General features: G+C 48.4%; 7 protein-coding genes, 2 non-coding genes and 1 pseudogene across 10 annotated transcripts; 6 read left to right on the top strand and 4 right to left on the bottom strand.

The window, feature by feature from the left end:
* Window positions 1-269: 269 nt before the first annotated feature.
* On the bottom strand, window positions 270-2,273 carry F5Y00DRAFT_6018 (uncharacterized protein). Its single transcript, XM_048013875.1, has 2 exons — window positions 1,979-2,273; window positions 270-1,914 (listed from the first exon to the last, which is right to left on the bottom strand). Exons 1-2 carry the CDS (start codon window positions 2,126-2,128, stop codon window positions 370-372), a joined length of 1,695 nt encoding a protein of 564 aa, XP_047870313.1. The 5' UTR covers window positions 2,129-2,273; the 3' UTR covers window positions 270-369.
* Window position 2,274: 1 nt separating this feature from the next.
* Window positions 2,275-3,642, bottom strand: F5Y00DRAFT_6024 (uncharacterized protein). Its single transcript, XM_048013876.1, has 4 exons — window positions 3,451-3,642; window positions 3,372-3,385; window positions 3,280-3,305; window positions 2,275-3,203 (listed from the first exon to the last, which is right to left on the bottom strand). Exons 1-4 carry the CDS (start codon window positions 3,457-3,459, stop codon window positions 2,866-2,868), a joined length of 387 nt encoding a protein of 128 aa, XP_047870314.1. The 5' UTR covers window positions 3,460-3,642; the 3' UTR covers window positions 2,275-2,865.
* A 912-nt stretch (window positions 3,643-4,554) lies between these two features.
* Window positions 4,555-8,607, top strand: F5Y00DRAFT_6061 (DNase I-like protein). Its single transcript, XM_048013881.1, has 2 exons — window positions 4,555-4,894; window positions 4,959-8,607. Exons 1-2 carry the CDS (start codon window positions 4,853-4,855, stop codon window positions 8,349-8,351), a joined length of 3,435 nt encoding a protein of 1,144 aa, XP_047870315.1. The 5' UTR covers window positions 4,555-4,852; the 3' UTR covers window positions 8,352-8,607.
* Window positions 8,608-9,654: 1,047 nt separating this feature from the next.
* F5Y00DRAFT_256879 (asparaginase-domain-containing protein) lies at window positions 9,655-11,449 on the top strand (the record flags this gene model as incomplete). Its single annotated transcript, XM_048010479.1, has 3 exons — window positions 9,655-9,844; window positions 9,916-10,172; window positions 10,304-11,449. 3 exons carry the CDS (start codon window positions 9,655-9,657, stop codon window positions 11,447-11,449), a joined length of 1,593 nt encoding a protein of 530 aa, XP_047870316.1.
* A 655-nt stretch (window positions 11,450-12,104) lies between these two features.
* F5Y00DRAFT_t5 lies at window positions 12,105-12,235 on the bottom strand (annotated as a pseudogene). Its single transcript has one exon. The product of its transcript is annotated as a tRNA-OTHER (tRNA).
* Window positions 12,236-13,072: 837 nt separating this feature from the next.
* F5Y00DRAFT_t3 lies at window positions 13,073-13,173 on the top strand. Its single transcript has one exon. It is a non-coding gene; the product is annotated as a tRNA-Arg (tRNA).
* Window positions 13,174-13,457: 284 nt separating this feature from the next.
* On the top strand, window positions 13,458-13,548 carry F5Y00DRAFT_t4. The gene has a single exon. It is a non-coding gene; the product is annotated as a tRNA-Val (tRNA).
* A 541-nt stretch (window positions 13,549-14,089) lies between these two features.
* F5Y00DRAFT_267582 (uncharacterized protein) lies at window positions 14,090-15,521 on the top strand (the record flags this gene model as incomplete). Its single annotated transcript, XM_048012093.1, has 1 exon — window positions 14,090-15,521. The coding sequence occupies exon 1, from the start codon at window positions 14,424-14,426 to the stop codon at window positions 15,519-15,521; it is 1,098 nt and encodes a 365-aa protein (XP_047870317.1). The 5' UTR covers window positions 14,090-14,423.
* Window positions 15,522-15,871: 350 nt separating this feature from the next.
* Window positions 15,872-17,327, top strand: F5Y00DRAFT_6100 (NAD(P)-binding protein). Its single transcript, XM_048013889.1, has 6 exons — window positions 15,872-16,009; window positions 16,061-16,131; window positions 16,195-16,409; window positions 16,479-16,560; window positions 16,629-16,917; window positions 16,986-17,327. Exons 1-6 carry the CDS (start codon window positions 15,976-15,978, stop codon window positions 17,246-17,248), a joined length of 954 nt encoding a protein of 317 aa, XP_047870318.1. The 5' UTR covers window positions 15,872-15,975; the 3' UTR covers window positions 17,249-17,327.
* Window positions 17,328-17,373: 46 nt separating this feature from the next.
* On the bottom strand, window positions 17,374-20,115 carry F5Y00DRAFT_222974 (sphingomyelin phosphodiesterase). Its single transcript, XM_048005810.1, has 4 exons — window positions 19,546-20,115; window positions 19,386-19,472; window positions 18,250-19,291; window positions 17,374-18,187 (listed from the first exon to the last, which is right to left on the bottom strand). The coding sequence occupies exons 1-4, from the start codon at window positions 19,744-19,746 to the stop codon at window positions 17,508-17,510; spliced, it is 2,010 nt and encodes a 669-aa protein (XP_047870319.1). The 5' UTR covers window positions 19,747-20,115; the 3' UTR covers window positions 17,374-17,507.
* Between the last annotated feature and the right edge of the window lie 32 nt (window positions 20,116-20,147).

A 20,147-nucleotide genomic window follows, 5' to 3' on the forward strand; every position in this document is an offset into this window, starting at 1 on the left:
GTAGAGGACAGACCCGAATAGATGACCATCCGTTTTGATATCCATTCGAGATATGAGATACGCAGCGCGTGCTGATATTTAACAAGGACGTACGTACGCAGCTCTGGACCTACTATGTGTAGGTAACTATTTAGATACATTTAGCTATCAGTCATATCATCACGAATAACACTTCTGGTTTCTATAGCACCTAAATATTTCGGAACCCAGCACATAATACGAAGTCATCGAGATATCGAATTCTCTTCTTATTAAACTATGTCATATTCTGATATCGCGATGGGGCACTGTCTCCTCGCACGCAGATACCAAGCAAAATACGATACAATCGCTTCGGCATCCAAAGGCTATGCTCGGGCCTGGGTATGATTACCAACCACCTCGACCCCGATGGTCCCAGCCCCCACGGTGTCCGTGTCCGCGGTAATCTCCCCTACCCCCTCTCCCGTACTGCTGGAAGCCGCCACGGTGCTGCTGCGGTTGTCCAGGCGGTGGTGGGGGAGGTACAGGCCATCCTCCCATCGGCATGTTAGGTATCCAATTCGGCGGCATGTTTGGCGGGATCGGAGGCGGTGGTGGCCATTGGCCCTGGTAGTTCTGCGGTGGAGGGGGTGGTGGTGCTATGAACTGGCTGAGATCCGAGGGTAAAGGGGGGAAGGGTTGTGGTGGGAAAGGAGGCGGAGGCGGAGGTGTAGAATGCTGTTGATATTGAGAATTTGGATGTGGTGGCTGATTTGGAAAACCGGGTAGCGGTTTTCCGTTCAGATTGGCGAAGTGAGGAGGATCATATGGCCTCGGAGCAGGCGGCGGACTCCTTCCTTGGGATCGCGAGAGTGGACGATCATATGGTCGATCCGCTGAGCGAGAACGAGAACGAGAACGAGAATTGCTGTACGATCTTCGCCTATGACGGTCTCTGCTATAGCTCCGTCTATGGCTTCGACTTCGACTTATACTAGAGCTTCGCGAGCTAGATACACGTCGTCGCTTGTGCGCGGGCCGCGATGAGCTACGAGATGAACTTCGTGACCGTGAATGCGAACGTGATGTACCGCGTCCGCGGTGTCCATCCCCAGAAGCGCTTGTCTTTTTGCGGCGCTGTTTCATCTTCTCACAGAACGCACGAGACCAGCCATAGTAACTATCTCCATCGATAACGTTCCCAGTCGTCTTATCAAGCACAACGCGCTGTCCTAGCTGATCGATGTCTTCGGTGTGCTCGTCAACATCGCGCTGGCCTCTACTGTAAATGCGATCCACATCAACTAATAAGTCTTGAACGGCTTTGACCAATTTCTCGTCCGCAGGGCCGGCAACAAACTGTAAGGGTTTGATGATATCGGGGTTCATTGGTCTCGTAGAGTTGGGTTCGATAGCGGGTAGCCAGTTCGCTGCGGGCAAGTCATACCATGAGACAGTGGCATCACCATGCATGGCTGGCATGATGAACGGAGCATCTTTGGAAGATCTTGTACCCGTGACTTGGGTGCCGTCAACAGTCGTATCAACCTTGGTGGCCGAATGCGGTGCTTCTTGAGCAGTAGTCCGAAGTTTCTGAATAAACGATTCCGAAAAATACTGCTTTTCGGCCCAAAGGTTTATAAGGTCCAATACTTTCTTGGAATGTTTCGGGCAGTTCGGAAAGGCTGCAGCAAGTTGAATGATGTCCGGGATAGTAGGTTCCAACTTTTGCGCGAAGTTGGTATTCCGGTCCCGGATATGGACATGGTATAGCGTATCATTCAGAATGTAGAGTATATGGAGGCGTTTACGTTTCGAAGAAGGCTCGCGGGCTTGCCTACTAGCGGCAAGATCCAAGTTAAAGGACTTAGCCACCGCCGTCAAGTATTTCCCCAAGGCGGCGATTCTAGCAGGAGACTGGACTAGGTTCTTTAATATCCAATGCTTGCTTTTCTATGTGGCGACCGTTTAGCTGTCGCACAAGACACCAAGTTTCAAAAGATTGTGTTGCTCAAACCTGAACATTGGGCGAGGAGCATCGCGAGATGGTCGCGTCGAGCAGCTGAAGGAACTCGTCAATCTCGCCGCGCGAGCATGATGTTGGATCCGGACGTAAGAGTACGGCAGAGAAGGACACTCTAGCTATAGCTAGCTGTGGCGACGCCATGGTTATAAAGTGATGATGAGAACAATGCCGATAGAGCACATACTCTCGAATTTCTCGAAGTTGACGGTGGTTGAATGGTAGACAACTATGTAAAGAACAATGATGAAATGATGGAATGTGGAATGATGGAATTATAGGAAACTTAGTATGTAGATGCAAGGCTCTTAACTTGATTGGTTACTTGAGCAGATTTCTAGTCTGACCTGCTGCACTAACCATATTAAGCTAGATCATGGACGCTTGGTGCAGGTACATTAGGTAGGTGGCACCCTGGCTGCCCAGTACATAGACGTCGGACTAAATATTTCCGATAGATACGTATCTTAATTTACGTAGCGATTTGACAAGACCCTTTTTTTTTAATGTCCTCACATAACCCTTCCAGCCCTTTTGGCCGTGGCACTCGGCGTAATAATAACCCAAGTATCAACTCGAGTAACCGCAAGTTTTCAAACTCATTTGTACAGATACAATCCCAGAATTGACCAAGTAAATATGAAGGAATTCAAATAAATATGTATGGCGCATTTTAACATCCAAGAGTTTCAAGGTTTCAAGGCGCCAAATTGCGTGGCCGACCAACCGGTCCGTATCAAGATACCATTGCTGTTATGACGAATATTTGGGAATATTTGGGAATGGAATTGTGTTCATCCGTCTCTTCTAAATATTGTGTACACGTATGTTTTCGTAATGTTCTCATTATGGGGTATGCTCAGCTCAGCTTTTAACCACGACTAAGAGAACCGATCGCCTTTTGGACTCGTAAATGGTGCGCTACTCTCGTACTTGCTCTTTTCTATTACTTGTTGTCCTTCTGTAGCCGGAGCATGCCGAGTCGGTGCTGGGTCGCGGCTTGCCTCTTGGCTCGGTGACCCGGCTGTATCAGTTCGGGCTGGCGTGCCATTTCCATTTGTAGAACCGCCCATTGTCGATGCGGAGAGCGGTTTGCTGGGGACATTGCTCGAGTACTCAAGAGAGTCGATCATCTGCTTCTTTCGGCGAGTTTCCTCGAGGCGCGCGGCCCTGTCTGCATTGATACTCTTCTTCGCAAAGTAGTACGCTCCCGCGCCGGCTATAGCACAAGACAAGAGTGAGAAGGAAGCTCACAGTGGCGCAACTATATTATAAATAATAGTATAAATACATACCAAGGCAGAGGGAACCCCATCCCATCCTATATAAAAGCGTAGACAATCAGTAGGATAATTCATTAGGCGGCGCAACCGTTGCGATTACCTACCAGAATGATTTAACCTAAGAGCGGGGCGTTAGCATAATTGCGCTGGCTGTGCCTAGCCTTTTCTTTATAAGATACGTACTGTATTCATCTTGATCTTGAATGTTGGCTATGGGTGCTTTAGACTTAGCTTGTTGATTATATCGATTATCTCAATGATATTTGAGGGAAAAGAAAAATAGAGGTGGGTAAGTAGGTTAACGTGGGAAGCTCGAAAAAGTTAAAAGATTAAAAACATTCATCATAAAAGTCAAAATCATAAAGTCATAAAGTGGTACGTTTATTTTATGATCCCCGGCTATCAGGTCAGGATAGAGATGAGTACAACCCTGCAAGCACTCCCGTCGTTTTAGCGTACCTTGGTCGACCTTTTTTTTTTTTTTTAGCCACCGTCGCCTTCTGTAGCAAGAGCTGGGTGCTGTCCGGGTCCCAGTGTTTGGGGGCACCCAGTCAGCCAGTACCGGCAACCGGGGCTTATGACAGGGCCTATGACATGCAATAGGGCCGGCACCTGCAACTTCTCCTTTCAGTCCACCATAAATGGGCAGTGCATGTGCATGCCGTTATTACAATCAGGTACATAATATACACCACTTCGTACCTACCTCTAGAGGTAATGTACGTAAGGTACCTAAAGAAACAAGCTAAGGATAACAGAGTTCGATGTTTCGTACGAGAATAGGTATTACGTAGGTACCTGCCTAGTGTATGGGTACCTCATACTAGTTAGGTACAGGTGTACGTACTAAGTTTGTACACCTCCATTTTGTTCAAGTCCAGACGGGAATATTCAATGCGCCTAAAGATCTGCAATTCGGTAGCACAAGTAGCCACTCACTAGAGGTTTCGCATGTTTGGGACCAAACTCCAAAGGAGAACCCAAATTAAAACGCTCGTTAACCCTCAAAAGACTGCGTAACATATTAAACCTAGACGAATTTCAAATAATAACATCTTTTTTCTTTTCGTATGACTGTATGACCGCATGCACGTTACTTCTTCGGAACTGCGCCTCATTCGTTATACCGTTACGTGACAACGCTGCAACTTTCTACCGAAGCTCTCTCGACGTTAAACACTGAATTGCAACAGACGGGATAAACAACCGACAAAAAGAAAACAAAAACAAAAAAACATGATTACAATTAGCGGCCAAAACATCCCATTGATATTATAATATTCGGTCTGACGGCATCATCTTTCTTATCCAACCAGAATTGTACGCTTTAACACGGCCACGTGCTCATTCATTCGTTGGCACTCTTTGGAAGAAGATCTACACCGAGCACGAACGCAGTGGCAGCCACTTTAATTTCTAACCTCTTACTTCTGACCTTGACCTCTATCGTTAAAAGCTTACGGTTTAAGAGCTACCGATTTATCCTGTTGGATGATCCAGGGAAACTAGCTCTTCGGTCAGTGATGCCGTGGGAGCACAAGGGGCGGCATATTGAAGGCTTATAAGAGACTTGCCCCTCATCACCATGGAGTCTAACGGTCAAGATGGTCCTGACGACTCGTCCTTGGTAAGATACCCTACCTTCTCGTCCTAATCTAATATGCCTATTACGATATTAACCAGAGCTGTAGAGACCAGTCTCGTCCCTGAGGTCTCATTTTGAGAATATGAACAAGCCCAAAGATGGTTCAGCAGCTACACAATCTCAGCCCCCACCTACACGAAATCAGTCGCCGTCCCCAAATCTTCCCCCGATTCCAGACACGAGACCTACCCGGAGTGGGAATTTGCCGGCGGATAATGGAAAGCCCAAGCCAAAGGAAGCCTTGAATACTACAGGTCTTCATTCTGCTCAGGTCGCGAACCCTTCGCCGTTAAGTCCTAGACCTATTAAGCCCCCTGCCGTCTTGGTTGAACCACCTCAGTCACCACCGAAAGCAAGACCGCTCTCTTTCCTACAAAGCGATACGAATACCCATCTTATTCCTGATCCCTCCAAGACTCCAAATACCCCAGTTACTTCTTCGCCTCGACCCTCGAAGATTTCTAGCCGACCGCATACTCCCATACTCGAGCCCGGCCGATCTCCCAGGATCGCTGCTACTCAACCGCCATCACCACCTCCTCCGCGGAGATCGGCTGAGCTGAGAAGAGAACGTGAATCTAGGGCATCGCCGCCGATTCCTCCACCTGTGAATCGTGCTGAAAAGCCAGCCAATAGACTCTCAAGGCTGATGGAAAATGCAAACAAACTAGAATTGGCCCCTCAAATTGCAGAGAAGCGCTCGCCGTTTAATAGCCCTCCTTCTAGCGCCAGCAGCCCCGATCGTGAAGATCCGCCAGTGCTCCCGACTCGGCCAGCACGACCGCTGTCTCAGACGGTCGTACCGAGGACTAACGCATTGCCATCAGGCTTTGATCCTCCCCCAGTTCACCATACAATTACAACCATACGTCGAGACTACGAAGTCAACGGAAATGCCAGATCACCTGTCACTTCTCAGCTTACGGACAAGCAACCTATTCTCCCAGCCCGACCACAGACTGTTACCGATCCAGCTTCTGCCCGAATTCCAGCAAATACAGCCGTAAGGCCACCGCCTCGACCTCCGAGACCCGTTGTGACTACTGCTGGTGCTACTATAGAAAGCCCCCTATCTCCTCAGCCTAAACGTGTAGTTTCAACACCAACCACTCAATTCGCGCCTCCCCCGTCACGCGCTCATGGGAGATCCTTAACAGTAGATAGGCATTCAGAAAAGGCTCCTGTCGAATCCTATGATTCTACGAGAAAGCTAGGCGTACATGATGCAGATAACCGCCCTCCTGAATCTTCGGGTCCCGCCCCCACGGGCCATGTAGAAATTGTAACTCAATTCCCAGACACTACCAGGGTGAATCGGCGGCCGCCCTTCATCAAGCAAGGCACTCATGAAATTCCTACCAAGTACGATACCAGGATATTCGATGTTTGTGGGCAGTATGTATGTACCACCGGTCACCTCACCCGAGTCTGGAGCTTGCTGGACGGCGAGCTTCTCATGAGCTTCGCCCACGGAGAGGGTATTAAAGCGACAGCCGTAGCGTTTAAACCTGCATCGGATATCCAAGATGAAGGGACACGAGTCTGGATTGGCAACAATGTCGGCGAGATTATAGAAGCCGATATCACGTCTCAGGGTATCACCGAGAGCAAGACGAACGCTCATGGACGGTATGAGATAGTCAAGATCTACAGGCATTACAACGAGATGTGGACTCTAGACGAAGGAGGAACCCTGCATGTTTGGGGACCAGAGAGCGACGGAGTCCCGAATCTTGGTGGCAACCCCCATCAAACTTATAGGTTACCTAAAGGACATACCTTTTCAATGGTAGTTGGCGAAACATTATGGCACGCGACGGGCAAAGAAATCCGCATCTTCACTCCTACTGCCGGCGGTCGGAATCAACTGCAAGTCCTTATGAGACCTCTAGTCTCAGAAGGAGCAGGCGAAGTAACATCCGGAGCTCTCCTCAAATCACAGCCTGGAAAGGTTTTCCTCGGTCATAACGACGGCAAAGTCAGCATCTATTCCCAAAAAGATTTTGCATGCCTTAGCGTACTCAATGTCAGCTCCTACAAGATCAATTCTCTGGCCGGTGTGGGTAGTTATATGTGGGCAGGCTTTAATACTGGGAGGATATGCGTGTACGATGTTACAGAGTCGCCTTGGGTTATTAAAAAGGACTGGCAAGCTCATGATAACCCGGTTATAAAAATCATTGCCGATCCCTCGAGCGTCTATAAGCTGGACCGCTTACAGGCCGTCACCCTGGGAGCCGATAATACGATAAAGTGTTGGGACGGATTACTCCAAGACGACTTCTTAGAAAACGAGATGAAGTCCCTCGATACACAATATTGCAAATTTGAAGACATCAGGCTTTTGGCAATGACGTGGAATGCTGGAGCTTCAACCCCGAACAGCCTAAGATACTCCGAGTCGGATGCCATGTTTATGCAAAATTTGCTGCAGTCGAGCGATTCACCCGATATTCTTATCTTTGGATTTCAAGAACTAGTTGATCTGGAGGATAAAACTGCGACAGCAAAGCGCTTTTTCAAGCCGAAGAAGAAAGATGCGTCGGACCAAGAGCGGATGAGCCATCAATATCGAGATTGGAGAGATTTTCTCGTTCGATGTCTGGATGACTATATGCCGGCCGAACATCTCTATCACCTCCTCCACACGGCGACTCTGGTCGGCCTCTTTACTTGTATATTCGTGAAATCGACTCTCCGTGATCGTATACGTAATATCAGCGGCTCCGAGATAAAGCGTGGAATGGGAGGTTTACACGGCAACAAAGGTGCCATTATTATACGATTTATGGTGGACGATACTTCGCTCTGCTTCATTAATTGCCATCTTGCGGCGGGACAATCATCAGCAAACCAGCGACACAACGACATCGCCGCAATCATGGAAACTGCTCTCCTTCCTGTAGAGCGCGACCCAAGTGTTCGTATCGACAGTTACATAGGTGGTGGCGACGGTACCATGGTCCTTGATCACGAGTTATGCCTACTTAACGGTGACCTCAACTACCGCATTGATACTATGTCGCGGGATACGGTCGTGATCGCTGTAAAACAAAACAACCTGGCCAAACTTCTAGAACGTGATCAACTCCTCGTAGCCCGCCGGAGGAACCCGGCATTCAAACTTAGGGCATTCGACGAGATGCCCATCGAGTTCCCTCCGACGTATAAATATGACGTAGGAACTGATAACTACGACACCAGCGAGAAGAAGCGCTCCCCAGCATGGTGCGATCGCCTCCTTCACCGAGGTTTTGGTAGGATACAGCAACTTGAATACAGACGGCACGAGGTCCGGGTGTCTGATCACCGGCCCGTGACTGGCCAGTTCAGGTTTACTGTCAAATCTATCTCACCTAAGAAGCGGACGTTGGCTTGGGCAGATTGCCAGCAACGCTTCGAGAACCTCAAGGAGAAGGAGGCGAATGCAGAGAAGTGAGTCCAATCGCATTCTCCCCCCTTCGTGTTTGATATAGCTCCTAACCTCAGACAGGCTTCATTATCTTACGAATGTTATCGGGTATGATTCGGATACAAGCATGAGGTTGATACGCGAAAAGGCAACCAGATAATAGGCCGGTCTGGGTCTACATGTCTACATGGAAGAATAATAAGATAAAAAGCAGTCAGATCCAACGTCACTTGCAAGGTTAGAAGAATAATGTGGGAAGCGAAGGGTTCTTCTAACGCCCAAGAGAGAAGATGAGACAGGTTCAAGAAAATAGAGAGCCCGCGTAATGATTAGTTACGATATAGCACGACAAAAAGGTGGCAAATTCGCCACCGAAGACGGATTGTTTTCGATGCCTGGTTAGATGGTTGGGCTTATGAAAGATGAATATTGTCGATGTTTAAGAAGCGACGATGAAAATATTGCAATAGAGAATCAAGATAAATAATGAATCCAAGCAATCCTAGAGGGAGACCACGAAGCCTCTTGATCATCCGAATCAATCCTCGGCCAATATTAAATACATGTATAAATTTTGTAGGTGGTGTCTGGGAATAAATAAATAAATACGTAACGGGTGTCCGTCATCGGTTCTCCTTTTGATTGGGCTATCCCTGATCCTCTTTCAGGGGTACTGAGATACACTAGATACCCATATATGCATCCGCCGGTATCTAATATGTATCTGATATATATCTCATTCCACCTACATATCTAGGTAGGTATCTAAGATACAAAGCCTGCCTAACCCAAGCAGGCTTCTATATATAAGTTAGGAAGAAAATGTATCTACTGCCCACTTACATACCTCCTAGGTAATCAATACTACTCGTATTTGTCCCTTTAACTTTTAGTTCAAGTCTTATGTGGAGTCGTCGGTTCTAGCGAACCTTGAAGGTTTACCGATTTTTTCCTCTTCCCGCTTCCCGCTTTCTTTGACGTAAAAAGGTATTACGAATTTCAGGGACCAGGTTCCGATATAGCTCTCATTGTTGTTTTCTTATATCCTGGCCGATGAGCCTACGATTTATATATAAGAAGGACTTCAGTGAAGATCGCTAATTAAAGTGAGATAACACTATTAACTTCATTGATTAAGGTAGTCTCTGGCTGGCTGGTTGATTGACAGCTTGGACGTGCGACTCAGACACGTCTTAAACGGCGTCTCTAAGACGGCAGAGATAAAGGCTCTCATATCAGAAGGCGAAATCGACGATAGAGATATAACTTATAAGAGCAAGGGAAAAAAAGAATCTCTTGTCTTATCTCTCTTACCTGCTCACTTGCGACGATGGGGGGCATCACAGCTGCCGCAAACGGCAACGCTGAAGTTACTACATATCCCGAGTCGAGAGTGCTCATCATCATCACCGGAGGCACGATATGCATGCAGCCATCGGCGAGCGGCCTCGTACCCGTCGACGGATTTCTAGATAATGCCATGGCGCCGCGTCTGTCTTTCAACGATATGTCAGAAAGAGGTACGTTGTATTTCCAGATATGATAGATAAAATATAAAATGAAATATAAAATATAGCTAACTTTTACACAGTCCCGTTAACCGCGGTCAAGGACGGGGTTAAGGTTACTATCGACAGCTTACGCACACCGCCGAGTTCATACTCGAGACATATCCGCTACGGCGCCCTCGAATTCTCACCGCTGCTAGACTCTTCCAGTATAAGCAGCATCGGCTGGACTCAGATCGCTACGACTATCAAAGCTAATTATCACCTATTCGATGGCTTTGTGGTACTCCATGGAACCGACTCCCTGTCTTATTCAGCTTCGGCTTTGTCTTTTATGTTGGTATGTGGATATGATATGCCACCCGTGAAGAAATCTCATTTCGAACTTATCCCCATAGCTCGAATGCATCTTCGAATGAAGACATGCCTTCTTCAAGCATCACTAATGTTATATACTAATATTATATCTAGGAAGACCTAGGTAAACCGGTAATCCTAACCGGCTCTCAGGCTCCCATATTTGCACTCCAGTCAGACGCCGTCGATAATTTACTCGGCTCCCTCATCATAGCCGGCACCTTCGCAATCCCCGAGGTGTGCTTATTCTTCCACCACACACTATTCCGCGGAAATCGCACGACCAAGGTTTCCGCATCCTCATTCGATGCCTTCGCTAGTCCCAACTGCGCACCTCTAGCCAAGGTTACCAGCCTCGGCGTCGACGTGAACTGGTCGCTCGTACGGCGGCCGACCAAGATCGCACAGTTCCGCGTCACGTCGTACGTAGACACTGCACATGTGGCTTGCGTGCGCATCTTCCCGGGTATCAAGCCTGAGATGGTGGACTCGGTGCTTCGCGTGCCGCACCTACGTGGGCTGATTCTCGAAACATTCGGAATGGGCAATGCACCCGAGGGCGTTGACGGCAGCCTGACTAAAGTCATTGCCGCGGCCGTCCAACGCGGTATTATCATTGTCAACGTCAGCCAATGCACCAACGGCTTCGTATCGCCGCTATACGCACCTGGGTTCGCGCTCGGTCGTGCCGGCGTAGTCTTTGGGCATGATCTTACTTCCGAAGCCGCACTCACCAAGCTCTCGTACCTCCTCGCGCTACTCCCCGGGCCCAGCGGCGAGGGAGGCAACGCAGCGGAGATCGCAGCGCGCATGAGCCGGTCGATCCGCGGCGAACTAACCGAACTCGCCGCGATAACGTCCTTCGCACACCCGTCAGCCGGTTTGGACACCTCGTGGGCGGACCGTCTGACCGGGCCCGAAGCAGCGTTCACGGCACTGGGATATACAATCGCGACGGGAAATCTACAGGCTACTATCGAGATCCTGGAAGCCGCAGACCGCGACGAGGGCGAGGGCGAGGGCCCGATGGTGCTACTACGGCATGCGGATTACATGGGCAACACTGCCGTGCATCTGGCAGCACTGGGACCGGAACCGGCGATACTAGAGGAATTGCTGGTCAGGGGGGCGAGCGTGCACGCGCGCAACCGCGCGAATAATACGCCGTTGTTCCTGGCGCAGGGGGCTAAGAATGACGAGTGCGTGAGGTTGTTGAGGGAAGCGGGAGGGATGTTATGGGAAGAGGAAAAGGGGGTATAAGGGGTTGAGAAGGGGGGCGTGACGGCTTGATTCTAGCATGGCTTCGGTCATAGTAGGTAGTTTATTAGGTCGAGCAAGATTTTTGTTACATAGAAACTTGGGGGTTTAGTAAGGGGGATGGTTATATAGTATATTACTTAGGTGTGATAGAAGGGATAGATTCGGTCGGCTTACTACGTAATACAAGTTAGACGCTTGATATTGACAGTGTTTATTTAGCACCTTATGTGCGGCTATGTATGAGATTATTTATAAAGGCTGTTTACCTAAGAAGAGTTCATGTCCATAGCACATAGGATCTTCAAAGTACCCTTCGAAGTACACAGCTAGAGTATTGATCAATACCTAGGAGGTAGGTAGGTATAGAAGCTGTTCTATGTATGTTTAAAGTAGGGAGGTATTTATACAATTCTATCATTAGCTCAAGAGATATTTCGGCAAACGGGCAAGGGAAAGGGTTTAATTTTTTTCAATATTGCCATAAGTGCAGTATAATTCAATGTCCTTTATTCTGATGCGGTACTGCCTGGGTAGAAACCTGGGCGAAATGCGTACCTAGACACTCACCGAGCCATAAGGGTAAAAAGAGGGAAAAAAAGAGAAGAAAAAAATAAGGGGTTGCTTATCCCAGTTGACTGGGAAGCATCAGGAATTGAGCCCGATGCGGGGGTCGAACCTATTAGGAAGATGTTAGCTAGATGTAGCAGACGTAGTAGATCTCGCGATCAACTTACCCGCAACCTTGAGATTAAGAGTCTCACGCTCTACCGATTGAGCTAACCGGGCTACTGAGCTAAACCAGGCCGGTGGTGACCGGGCCACGGTTGGGTGAACGACGGGCCTGGATTTTAGTATTATAAAACTTTGTGTAAAGGAAGAGGGTTCGAAGTTGAGCTAGCTGGCCAGACCGATCCCTGGTCCTAGAATAATTCTAGTGGACCCATTCGCTAAAGTGGTGGGGATGGAATAGTGCCCTTCTGATGGGACGGGCCTACCTAGGTACACATCGTTTTCACGTATACCTATCTTGTCTAGTAGTAGGCGAATGGTAAAACTACGACGGGCCCATCATGATAGGGGCGTATGGGCGATCGTTCGTTGAAGATTGTAGACGAACTGCATTCTTTTATTATTGACTCGTAAAGCATATCTACTAGGTTATTCGTTATTCACATCTATCGTGACCTCGACTTGATATAAGAGAACAATAACTGCGAAGGAAGAGGGATCTTGTATAAGTAGGAGAAGGCACGTAGGACAATAGTAAATCGTAAAACCTTTTCCCCTTTAACTATATGACTTTATGATTGAAGAATAGGTAGCTATGGTCTTGACCATTTCCTCCTGTTGGTTAATATCGCATCCCAAGTTGGATTCACTGGAACTCTGAAGTCCGTCCCAAGTGTACCTAAGGACCAGCTTCAGGTTGGGCGGGCTCCGGACCAACCTGCTGACAGAATCAAAGCCTCTGAATAGCTTAATTCGTATTGATACATAGATGATTGCTGTGAGAGCTTGTAAACATAATATAAACTAAGGAGACGAAGACTTACAGATATATAATACTGCTATGCATTTGCTCCATCAAGCAATGGGTCTTCGTCCTCACGAAGAAACCCCATAGGCCGCTTGGCCCAATGGTAAGGCGTCTGACTACGATCGAGCATAATAAAATATGATCGAAAGCAATCAGGAGATTCTGGGTTCGAGCCCCAGGGTGGTCAATTCATTCTTTTTATTCTCTCTCTATAGAGAAACTGTGTGTACGTAGGGTAGGGTTTGCTTAGGGTCTACGTTATGGAGCCCCTAGGGTTGGTTGTTCTTGTGCTATGGAAGTCTACGCTATAAACTTTTTTTTTCTTGGAGGCCCACTTAGCAAGGCCTAGAACCCAAATGATGGTAACTTGAGCAATTACCTAGAACGAGTTATATACACAGTACATATAATATAATAACTAGATTTTAACCAATCATGTTGAAGCGTCCGATAACGAAGCTTCTAACGCAAAGTCGCGTGGTCTAATGGTTATGATTTCTCGTTCACATTGATGTGTTCAATAGCCCCGAGAAGGTTCCGTGTTCGATCCACGGCGTGACTAACATTTTTGCATATAAACGATGTCTTACACGGTGTAGAAGTCTTTGGGACTGAAAGTTTTAAGGTGTACGGATTTCTATAAGTTCAATTAGATTGAGACTTGGTACATCTGATTACGTTGGGATTTATATGCAAAAGAAAGTACCAGTTTGTTTTAGGTTGTTTTCCTGAGGTAAGGATGGTAATTTTGTGAGTCTGTGGCATAAGTCAAAGGATATAATATACACTTGTTGATAACCTTCCGAAAAGAGTCTGCGATATACTTTTGAAAGTACTGGAGATTAAAATAAAACCTCCCTTAGGTACCTATAAATATTTTTTAGCTGTATTTTGATATAGTATTTAGTAAAGTTATTAACTTGTGCCTCTTACCCCCATTGTAGACCTCATGGCGTTCTCAGACCACAATTCGCATAAAGTGTGAAGAAAGCGCCCATGTAAGTCATTGGCTGCATCTGATAATTGATAAAACGCCTTGAACCTTGTGCACGGACAAGTCCTTTTCTTTTGTGGAAGCTGCGTTACCTTTTTGACTTCCTTCTGCCTTATACTTCCTAAGCTCGGGGTTTCTAGGACCTACCAACTTTGCTATGCATTTCTTCTTCTTAATACAAAGCAACTTATTAGCCAACTGTTTCGTCAATTGATTCTTAGGCTGGGACTTAGGCTGGGTATGAAGACTATTGTTTGGTTTCGCGAGACGCTTTCGTGTCAGCGTGTAAGACGATACCAGGGTGTATGTCCAATCAGAATTGATGATGGACTTTTGGACAAATCAAGCTACTTGACTTTAAGAAGTAAGCGAAGCACTTTGCCTTGGCTGGATCATCAGACGGACCATTAGACGGACTATCAGACGCGTCGCAACTTTCGAAAATGGCAAGCCCAAAAGTGCGATCCTCATGCGACTCGTGTGGATCGGCCAAGGTCAAATGCGATCGCAGTCGGCCCAGGTGCCGCCGTTGCGTTACCCTAGGTATCGATTGTATATACGGCATCTCACGCAAACTCGGCAGAGCACCGAGAAGGGGGCTATCCGCAAGAGCTGATCCCGGAACTACAATTAGAACATCTACACAAGCGCAGAGATTATTACCCGACACTAATACAGAGAGTTTTATAAATCCAGCCTTCGAAGAGCCAAGACGAGTACATGAGACATCACCATCCGCAAGCAACACTGACGTTCCATTATCAAGCACTTATAACCACGACCAGCTGGGGGGGTTTCATCTATTTAACCCACTAGATATCGAGCAGTGGCCTCATTTTGACTTCTCAGATGTTGGTGCTCAAATCCACGGCGCCCAAGATAGCCGTGCATCTCATAGCTGCGCCCGGGAGTCATACGAGATCTTTGCGGATCTGATCTGCCCTGCTCCGGATCTTCACGCTCCTAATGCTAACTCGGATACTGTAACGGCCCGGCTGGATCAGGTACTTCACTTCAATAGGAAGGCAATCGACCGACTAAGTGGCCTTCTAGAGTGCTCTTGCGCCAAGTCTGGCCATAGAGTTATGGTTCATGCATCAATCATCTCTCGGATCTTAATATGGTATCAGCAGGCCGCTGGATGGCCTTCTGATACGTTGCATACCGCCGATGCTATATCCTCTTCGGCTTCTTCATCCTCAAAACCCGGCGAAGCGGCTGGCGCTTGTTCCCCTAACCTGCGAATATTGCCCCGAACCACAGGCTTCATCGTTACTGACGTACCGGCTACGTTAGGAACGTTCAGCATTGAGGACCAGAAAATGCAGGCTTCTATCAGGAACCACTTAGTTCTAAGCGAGCTAAACAAGATGTCGGCCCTCATTGATCTTTTTAGTTCACATTTCTCGGACGAGTCGTCAGTTGCTGGAGCGGGTAGCCTCTATACGTATATCGCAGCGTGGCTTCGGAACGAGTACGACAAGACGATTGGAGATCTGAGAGCCGAACGTATAGCTCTAAATGATATTTCAGGTACCTAATTTAACGAAGCAATACGTATATTTATTAAAAATTATAAATTTTTTCGCTTTCAAAGTGTATCCTTGTCTTCCAAGGCAATATTAATTAAATCTTACCACTTGCACTTTTTCGCTCTGTACAACGACATACCTATCCCCCAGATTCATGTATAATGGGCCTTACATGAACATTTATCATGTCCTCTTATTTCAAACCGAATCGTCTCCTTAAGGGAGTGATATAAAGTCCTAGTCCCTCTAGAACTTCGGGTTCCAAAGGTTGAACCCCATTGGTCAATTCAATCCCGTTAAGGAAATGCCCGGAAACGCCACGGGACACTTGAAAGCGCCGTAAATCTCCCCGCGGATCCCTTCAATTTCAAAGCACTATTGTCCAGTACATATATAAATAACAACGGGTTCATTCTAACATCAGTTCCGATGTATTCCCATTCATATCATTATTATAGCTACAATGGTTAAAATCGTCGTTGCCGGAGGCTCAGGAGGTAAGATACCCCGATATGAGAAGTGGTTATGATATATTAATCTGTCTATAGAAGTCGCTCGGGAGGTCGTTGATGCTCTAGCGGCTCCCAAGAAACACGACATTACTATCTTAAGCAGGAGGGTTAGTACCATGGTCAAATTGCTCAGATCAAGTCGTGGAGTTTCATTCTAAGCCAAAGTATAGGAGGTGGGAGGTCAAGATGGCAACTGGCATGGTGTTACATGGCGTCGAGTCGATTACGGAAACAGAGATGAACTGGTTGCAGTTTTGCGTGGCGTTGACACCGTGCTGTCCTTCATCCAGCTACTCCAGGACCCAGGGAACAAGGCGCAGAAGAATCTGATTGATGCCGCGGTCATAGCTGGCGTGAAGCGCTTTGCGCCGAGCGAATGGGGAAGGTAAGAAATTGACCCTATTTTCGGAATTGTCAAGAGTATGTATGTGAAACCCGGCTGACAGAGAGCTAGTCGTAGCGGTGTAGGGATGCCTTGGTGGACAGGCAAAGATGAGATTAAGGAGTATTTGAAACAGGTAAACGAGAAGGGAAAAGTAAGTCGAAAATTAATATCCCTAGTTAATTCGTCGCGGGTCAACTCTAACCCTTCACGATGACACAGGTCCTAGAATACTGTCTATTCCAGCCCGGCTTGTTCTTGAACTATCTTGCCACCCCGCAAAAGACCTCTAAACATTTGACACCACTTAATACCTTCATCGATCTTCATAACCGACGCGCTATCGTCGTTAAGGGGCACGACCCCATCATGACCTATACCACTGTTCAAGACTTGGCAGCAGTCGTGGCTCGGGCAGTTGACTTCGAAGGCGAGTGGCCGCTGATTGGTGGTATCAGGGGCAATAGCCTTCGCGCCTCGAAAATTATCGAGATTAGCGAGCAAGTCCGAGGTAGGGTGGTCTTTACTTGATCACTGACACTTACAAGTCTAGGGTTGCTAACAGGTAAAACATCATAGGGGGCCCTTTCACGGTTGATACGGTCGAATTAGAAGACCTCGAAGCCGGAAATCTAACAGCGTCGTGGAAGTTGGAGGCAAGCCACCCCAGCGTCGCGGGCGAGGAGGCAGCAAACATGCTGAAAGGCGTGCTCGTGGGTATGCTCCTGAGTAGTGCTAAGGGTGCTTGGGACATATCAGATGAGTGGAATCAGCGACTACCGGACTACAAGTTCACCGGGATTGAACACTTCCTAGGTGAAGTATGGCAGGGGAAGCCGTAGCGGGCTGGCGACTGGGTAAATTACAGGTACCTATATATGAACTTATGGATGAAGTCCATAAGGAAATGGCTTTACTGTTCCGTAAAGGTAAAAAACTCTAAGCTTACTAGGTAGTCATGGGAACATATGACTATAATATAGTGGAAGTCTAGATATCTCATCTAGAACCCTACCACTCTCTAAAGTCTATAACTACGGAGATTGCTAGCGTATAGATAACATCCTAACATCCTAACATTCTAATAGTATATAGTTACATCTATAATAACTCCCTCGCAACCGCCAACTCCCCAAGTAGCTTCAGCATATTTACATCCCCAACCAAACTCCCCAAGGTGTCACGCACAACCGAGCCTCCACACTCATCTTCTTCTTCTTCCACCCCTTCTTCTCCTCGGCCGTTATCCGCCCCACCACCATTAGCGTCCAACCGCAGGCCGGGTGGCACACAATTATCCTCGGCTCTCGCAGCCCGCATCTTGCATATCTCGGCGCGTCTACACTTTTCGTCGCAGCTCCTCCCTATCTCCCACCCTCGGCGCCTCCGTGCAAAGTACTCCGCGAACGCCGTTTCGTTACGCTCCAAGGCCGAGGTCACGTTGTGCCAGAACGCGGGAGTTAGCTCTTCCAATTTCTGACCTGCGTCCGACTTTTCAGTTTCCCCGACTAGTAGTGGCCCGTATGCCTCCCGTGCCGAATAGTATTTTGTCCATTTTGGTCCCGAAGGGGATGAGAAAGATGGGTCGCTCATGTTGGCGATATATGTGGTAGCATCCAGTACGCCAAAGGTGATGGGATCGACGGTGTAGACGCGGAAGGCAGGGTGTCCTGATGCGGGAGTCATGGAGGGTGCGATGTAAGAGGTTACTAGTGCGTTGGAGTGAGACTTGTTCGAATTGTCTGCGTATGATAGCTCGAACTCGTCGAAGTGAGTGTGGCCTGGCCTCGGGTTAGCATATATATCTCTTGACGGGATAAGAAAAAGGGGATAAATATCATACCAAAGAACATAGCAGCGATAGTCCCTTCATACCGCCGCACAATCTGATCAAAATAATTCGACCCATCATGGAAGGCATCCCGATTTCCCATAGGCATATGCCCTATGATATACACACGCTCGCCTGCCTTCTCCGCTGCATCCAGCTCCCCTACCAGCCACGCCAGCTGTCCGCTCGGGTCTCTCTGCATAGGCTCCTCGTACAGCCAGTAGTTATGCCCGTAGTACATGTTTGTGCTGAGAGATATCACGCGCAGTTTCCCTAGGCCTTCCCTGCCAGAAATGTGCTGCACCGAGTACGCACCAAATTCCCTCGTCGTAGCTGCAGCCTGTGGGCCGATCCACCGGGACCAAGTCGTGGAGAGCAGGTCGTATAACCATTGCGCGGCATTGCTGTTATTGTTGGTATTGTTATCGTCGCCGTTTGCCGGAGTAGGCGGGAATGAGTTCGCAGGTGAAGCTTCGTGATTTCCGGCTGTGCCGTAGACGCGCAGTCCAGCGTGTGCCATGCGCCCGTAAGCATCCTCAATGCCGAACGCGCTCTGCGACTCAGACGTATCCCATACAGCGTGATCGACGATATCGCCCGTGAAGATGGCGAAGGCAGAGTCGGGCGCGATGGCTTGGATCGCCGCGTACATGCTGTCTTCCAGGCTCGCGGGTGAGTCGCATGTGTGCTCACCGTGTCGCCCGGCTGGGAAGTCGTTGAAGCCGGGCTTGTCAGCGTCGGCGTATTCCCTGCAGCAAATCGGCTTGGTGCAATTCGCATTCGCGCCCTCGACATACAGCGGATCAATATGTATATCCGAGAAATGCACCACCTGCACCGGCTCCAAGCCACTAGGTGGCGGTCTACCCGTCAACCTTTTCGGCGACGGGAATGAGACGTTATGCGGCAAGACCTCGGGGTGCTGGCATAGTCCCATGAGCGCTACACACACCAGCCGCGACGTCCGGGAGCCGATGGCAAGGCCGCGCAAGCTGTGCGCGACGATGGGGCCCTCGAGAGCTATGGAGCCTGCGCAGACGTCTGCGTCTTGGACCTAAGGATTGGGGGAGTTGGTGAGCTGAGAGGGGCCATGAAAGAAGAATAAAAAAAAGAAAAAAAAGAAAGAAAGAAAGGGGGGGAGACTGTACGCCGGATCGCTGGCAGAGCTCTGTCATAGAGTGGATGAAGAAGCTATCGCCTGCCGCAGCTATAAGCTTAAGTTGTAAGAGGACTGACTGTCTGCTCCGTTAGTATATCTAGCTACTTCGTATATATGATTATATACGGTCCAGAAAAGCGAAGTCCTACCTCGCAAGCCGCGCACGACGCGGGACTCTGCGCATCTTCTCTGGTGCTGGCGACTATACTGCTAGGATCGAACTTATCTAGAACTCCCTCCGCCGTACTGGACGCAAGTACTTTCTGAGACCCATCGCCAGTCTCGAGATATGCCGTAACTCCCCGGCCGACGATCAGGGACACTCGGGCGACAAAGGACAGAATCCGCATCGTAACGCCCCGATCTTATTCCTGCGCGCGGATAGTGCCCGGTTACCAATATTGTAGTATAAAATTCTCGATTTCGTATCCGAAAGCCTTATATAAATATAAACATGACCCTGCCAGCCTGCCAGGACAATAAAGCCCTCCAAGAGGTACCTAGTCGGTCAAGTCCCGGTGACAGGCACCCGTGTAAGCCAGCAGCCACCCCTTAGCAAAGTCGATTGCGTACTTGAGCCCGCGGTGGTCCAATCGGAGCGAAGCTAGGAGACATGCTGGTGGCACGGGTAGCGGATCTGAAGGGATCCCCGCTAGGACGGTCACCAGATCTCTGTTATGTATAATGTATTGGGATTAGTTAGTGATGCAGCGAATAACGTGCCCGAAAGGTGGTTAAGGCTGGGTCAGAT

The sequence above is a fragment of the Daldinia vernicosa genome (assembly GCF_022497035.1).
Source record: "Daldinia vernicosa strain CBS 139.73 unplaced genomic scaffold F5Y00scaffold_1, whole genome shotgun sequence".
In the NCBI taxonomy this organism is placed as follows: Eukaryota; Fungi; Ascomycota; class Sordariomycetes; order Xylariales; family Hypoxylaceae; genus Daldinia; species Daldinia vernicosa.

Bases quoted from the DNA above. Each gene is read 5' to 3' on its own strand.
- F5Y00DRAFT_6018 (XM_048013875.1), bottom strand. From the start codon at position 2,128: ATGGCGTCGCCACAGCTAGCTATAGCTAGAGTGTCCTTCTCTGCCGTA. The intron at 1,915-1,978 runs GTTTGAGCAACA...GTCGCCACATAG, and splicing joins GCTCCTCGCCCAATGTTCAG to AAAAGCAAGCATTGGATATT.
- F5Y00DRAFT_222974 (XM_048005810.1), bottom strand. From the start codon at position 19,746: ATGCGGATTCTGTCCTTTGTCGCCCGAGTGTCCCTGATCGTCGGCCGG. The intron at 19,292-19,385 runs GTACAGTCTCCC...CCCAATCCTTAG, and splicing joins AGCTCTGCCAGCGATCCGGC to GTCCAAGACGCAGACGTCTG. The intron at 18,188-18,249 runs GTATGATATTTA...ACCCGAGGCCAG, and splicing joins TATCGCTGCTATGTTCTTTG to GCCACACTCACTTCGACGAG.
- F5Y00DRAFT_6061 (XM_048013881.1), top strand. From the start codon at position 4,853: ATGGAGTCTAACGGTCAAGATGGTCCTGACGACTCGTCCTTG. The intron at 4,895-4,958 runs GTAAGATACCCT...CCAGAGCTGTAG, and splicing joins GTCCTGACGACTCGTCCTTG to AGACCAGTCTCGTCCCTGAG.
- F5Y00DRAFT_6100 (XM_048013889.1), top strand. From the start codon at position 15,976: ATGGTTAAAATCGTCGTTGCCGGAGGCTCAGGAG. The intron at 16,010-16,060 runs GTAAGATACCCC...ATCTGTCTATAG, and splicing joins CGTTGCCGGAGGCTCAGGAG to AAGTCGCTCGGGAGGTCGTT. The intron at 16,132-16,194 runs GTTAGTACCATG...GCCAAAGTATAG, and splicing joins TTACTATCTTAAGCAGGAGG to GAGGTGGGAGGTCAAGATGG.
- F5Y00DRAFT_6024 (XM_048013876.1), bottom strand. The intron at 3,204-3,279 runs GTATGTATTTAT...CTTGTGCTATAG, and splicing joins ATGGGGTTCCCTCTGCCTTG to CCGGCGCGGGAGCGTACTAC.